The 3,624-nt window shown below is 33.5% G+C and overlaps 1 protein-coding gene across 1 annotated transcript; it reads right to left on the minus strand.

Annotated features, from left to right (window-relative positions):
• Positions 1–1,229: 1,229 nt before the first annotated feature.
• On the minus strand, positions 1,230–3,056 carry LOC116344571. The gene is made up of 3 exons (XM_031773168.1): positions 2,380–3,056; positions 1,782–2,098; positions 1,230–1,708 (listed from the first exon to the last, which is right to left on the minus strand). Exons 1-3 carry the CDS (start codon positions 3,054–3,056, stop codon positions 1,320–1,322), a joined length of 1,383 nt encoding a protein of 460 aa, XP_031629028.1. The 3' UTR covers positions 1,230–1,319.
• Between the last annotated feature and the right edge of the window lie 568 nt (positions 3,057–3,624).

Consider the following 3,624-nt stretch of genomic DNA (forward strand, 5'->3'; position numbering starts at 1 on the left):
AAAAATTCAATTTTTCTTCCAAAAGTGATATTTAATGTATTCTTAAACACTCAAAAATGTGTATTGGGGGGTTTTTGGGTACGAGAAAACCGAATATGACGTTAGTTTTGCGATACAATCAACTTTCGAAACACTTTTCATACAAAAAATTCAAAAAATTTGGATTTTTGTATGGAAGCCATGCCTGTATGATATCGTAATGAGCTGAAACTTTGCACAGGTTATTTTTATCACACATAAATACTATTCCGAGAGTTTGAAGACATTTCAACGAATATTAGGGGCACCTCCCGAACAATATTTTGGATTTTTCGCTCTAAAACGAAATTTTGTATGGGAAGTACCCTTAATATGCATTGAAATTTCTTCAAACTTTCAGAATGTTAACTTTTTGTGAAAAAAATAACCTCTGCAAATTTTCACATGATTACGATATCATATAGGCATGGCTCCGATACAAAAATTCCCATCTTTAGTAGTTTTTGTAAGAAAAGTGCTTCGAAAATTATTTTTATCTAAAACTAATGTCAGATTTAGTTTTCTTTCATGTCGTGGATCACAGTGCGGAAAAGTTCATCTTACGGATGTAAGACATTTTATTTTTCTGGTGAGTCACAATTTCTAAAAATTGCGTCACAAATTTTCACTAATTAATTAACACTGTAGTAACGTAGTTTTGCGCGAGAGAGTTGGAATATCAGGCGTTGTAGAGGGGCCCGAGTGTAGTCAAGCCTCATACTTCGTTTTGTAAAGTTGGCTCATTTTAGAAAAAAAATTGACTTGATAGTTCTGCTCTGAAGGCTCATTTTGGAGTGAATTTTTTTTTAATTCAAATGTGCTGAAAATTGGTATATAGGGGTTTTTGGGCATGAGAAAGCCAAATCTGGCCTTTATTTTACGATACAATAACGTTTTGATACGATTCCCATACAAAAAGTAGCCAAAATGACAAAAAAACGTTAAAAATGTATATTTTTGATAGAAACCATGTATTTTTGGTATCGAAATGGCTTGAAAGTTGTTCATAAACGCATAAATTGAATGAAAAATAACTCTAGTAAGATTTTAATACGTTTTTTTTTTAAAAAAAGTATTGCGTTCAAACAAAATTTTCTTTATTTTTCAATTTTCATGTTGAACACTGTGTGTTACATAAAGAGATATATTGATTTTATTCAAATTTATGACTTTTTTATTAAATTTTTCATTGAACAATGAGTGAAAATGCTTATTAATTGGTATTTTATATATTCAATTATCTCGATTTTGTTTGAAAAAAAAATGAATTAAATGAAGTATTAAATTAAGTGAATTTGACTCTAGACTCTAATTTGGTCATGTGAAATCCACCAACAAAAATCAGCAAGCATTGAGTCCAATCGTTTTCCTGCAAAGCGGTTTTCAAATTCCATGATGGTCTGATGGAACCGTTCGCCCGGCTCATCTGATTCGGTTGGCTTTTGCATATCGAGAAACTCGTAATGAGCATGAAGAACATGTATTTTCAACGACATGTGGACATCTAGTTGTTTGAATGAATCCATCATATCGTCTAGCAGAACGCGATAATTCTCGGTCCGATTGTTACCCAAAACATCATTTAGAACGGCTTTGATTGAGTCCCACGCAATGGCTTGATGTCGGCTCAAGCATTCAACAAATCGTTCATCTTTAAGCAATTTTCTGATATCGGGTCCATTCAGTACGCCTATGAACATTTAACAATCATTTTTTCAAGTGTTCACAATATTAAATTTATGTAATGTATAAATTTCATTTACCTTCAGTGATTTTCCCAACAGTTAGTTTCGGGAATACATTGTCCTTTAGGTGGTTAAATGCGGTAATGTTTGTGGCAACCAACGTTTTGATGAAACTTTTCACAATACCTAATTTTATATGCAAATTTGGAATCATAACTTTTGATCGTTCAATGATTGGTTTACGAACAATGCTGTAGTAACCAACTCGTCCACGCTCGGTCCGCAATGGCCAATTTTTTTTATCATAATGATTTCCACCCTTCCATCTACTGTCCCATTTACAAAAGGGGCAACAGTATTTACAATATGCTTTATTGAGTCCAGTTAACAAAGTACTTTGAAATCACAATTGACACGCCACATGTGTTCATTGTAGTTGACTGAGTTTATGATCATTTCCATCGAATCATCAGTTTCTTTCGTGCCGACTCCGTAAAAAATTGGTACTGGTTTTATAGTACTGTTCTCATATAGCAAGACAGCCTTCAAACTTCTTTTTGATGAGTCAATAAAAATGCGCCATTTTTCTTTTTCATATTTTACACCAATTGCATTCATCAAACCAACGATATCGTGACAAAATGTGTATGTGCCGTCTTCAGAGAGTGTGTAATACGGCAAAAATGGTTCTTGTCGATGTCGATATTCTGTCACTTTCACACAAGGAGCCAATACATGAACGCTTCTCAATTCAGAAGCCAATGTCATTGCATTATTTTGCGACAAATGCAATTTCCGAACAATACGATCCAAATGTTCTTGTGAAATCAATGACGGAAAACAAAAAGCCGGAGGTTGAACGTAGTCTGGATCAGCAGGATCAGTTGGTTCCGATGGTGGTAGATAGCTTACCGAAGCCGTAGAAAAGTCGATTTGTGTTGGATGTTGGGGAACTGGATGTTCATCATCATGTGGTGTTGGAACCATTGCACTGGCTACACCTTGATAAATCCATTTTTTTGCCTTAATTCGATTGATGCCATACATATCATTTGCGCAAACGTAACAATTTTCTTGACGATGTGTGCCGGGATCGGACCATTCCATTGGCGTTGCAAAATGTAACGAAAACGAATTTTTTTTCCACCATCGTTCCAAAGAACTAATGCACGCAGGGCAAGTAAACTCAGGGGCCCACGAAACGTTTCTAAATACCGATTTACCGAAGTAGAATTTGTATGCATCTTCTGCAATACCGGTCAAATGTCGTCTGTTTTCTTTCACAGTATATTTTCCGCACACGTAACAAAACATATCCAATTTTTCACGGTGTTTACTTTCTGAATCTGCCATTTTTATTGTTTTTATTTAAACTTGTAATCGAAAATATGTTGGGAATTATGCGTTTCACCGTATATCTATCCAATCGAGAATATTCAACCAAACATATTTGACAACTAAAATGTCATATTGGAATGAATGCCTCATAAACGCACTGTATATGTAACGCCTCCAACCGGAATTTTTTGTTACTAAATTCAAATAGGAATTTCGTTAAAAAACATAGAATGAAACTCATTGTTAAATGAAAAATAGAATAATAATCATAAAATTCAGTAAGTTTCTGTTTATGATATGAAAAATAAAGAAAATTTTGTTTGAACGCAATACTTTTTAAAAAAAAAAAAACGTATTAAAATCTTACTAGAGTTATTTTTCATTCAATTTATGCGTTTATGAACAACTTTCAAGCCATTTCGATACCAAAAATACATGGTTTCTATCAAAAATATACATTTTTAACGTTTTTTTTGTCATTTTGGCTACTTTTTGTATGGGAATCGTATCAAAACGTTATTGTATCGTAAAATAAAGGCCAGATTTGGCTTTCTCATGCCCAAAAACCCCTATATACCAATTT

Source organism: Contarinia nasturtii, unplaced genomic scaffold (assembly GCF_009176525.2).
Source record: "Contarinia nasturtii isolate CC-2019 unplaced genomic scaffold, AAFC_CNas_1.1 Cnas_scaffold_1057, whole genome shotgun sequence".
NCBI classification, from domain to species: Eukaryota; Metazoa; Arthropoda; class Insecta; order Diptera; family Cecidomyiidae; genus Contarinia; species Contarinia nasturtii.

Bases quoted from the DNA above. Each gene is read 5' to 3' on its own strand.
- LOC116344571 (XM_031773168.1), bottom strand. From the start codon at position 3,056: ATGGCAGATTCAGAAAGTAAACACCGTGAAAAATTGGATATGTTTTGT. The intron at 2,099-2,379 runs GTATTACACACT...GTGATTTCAAAG, and splicing joins CGACAAGAACCATTTTTGCC to TACTTTGTTAACTGGACTCA. The intron at 1,709-1,781 runs GTAAATGAAATT...AAATGTTCATAG, and splicing joins TGTTGGGAAAATCACTGAAG to GCGTACTGAATGGACCCGAT.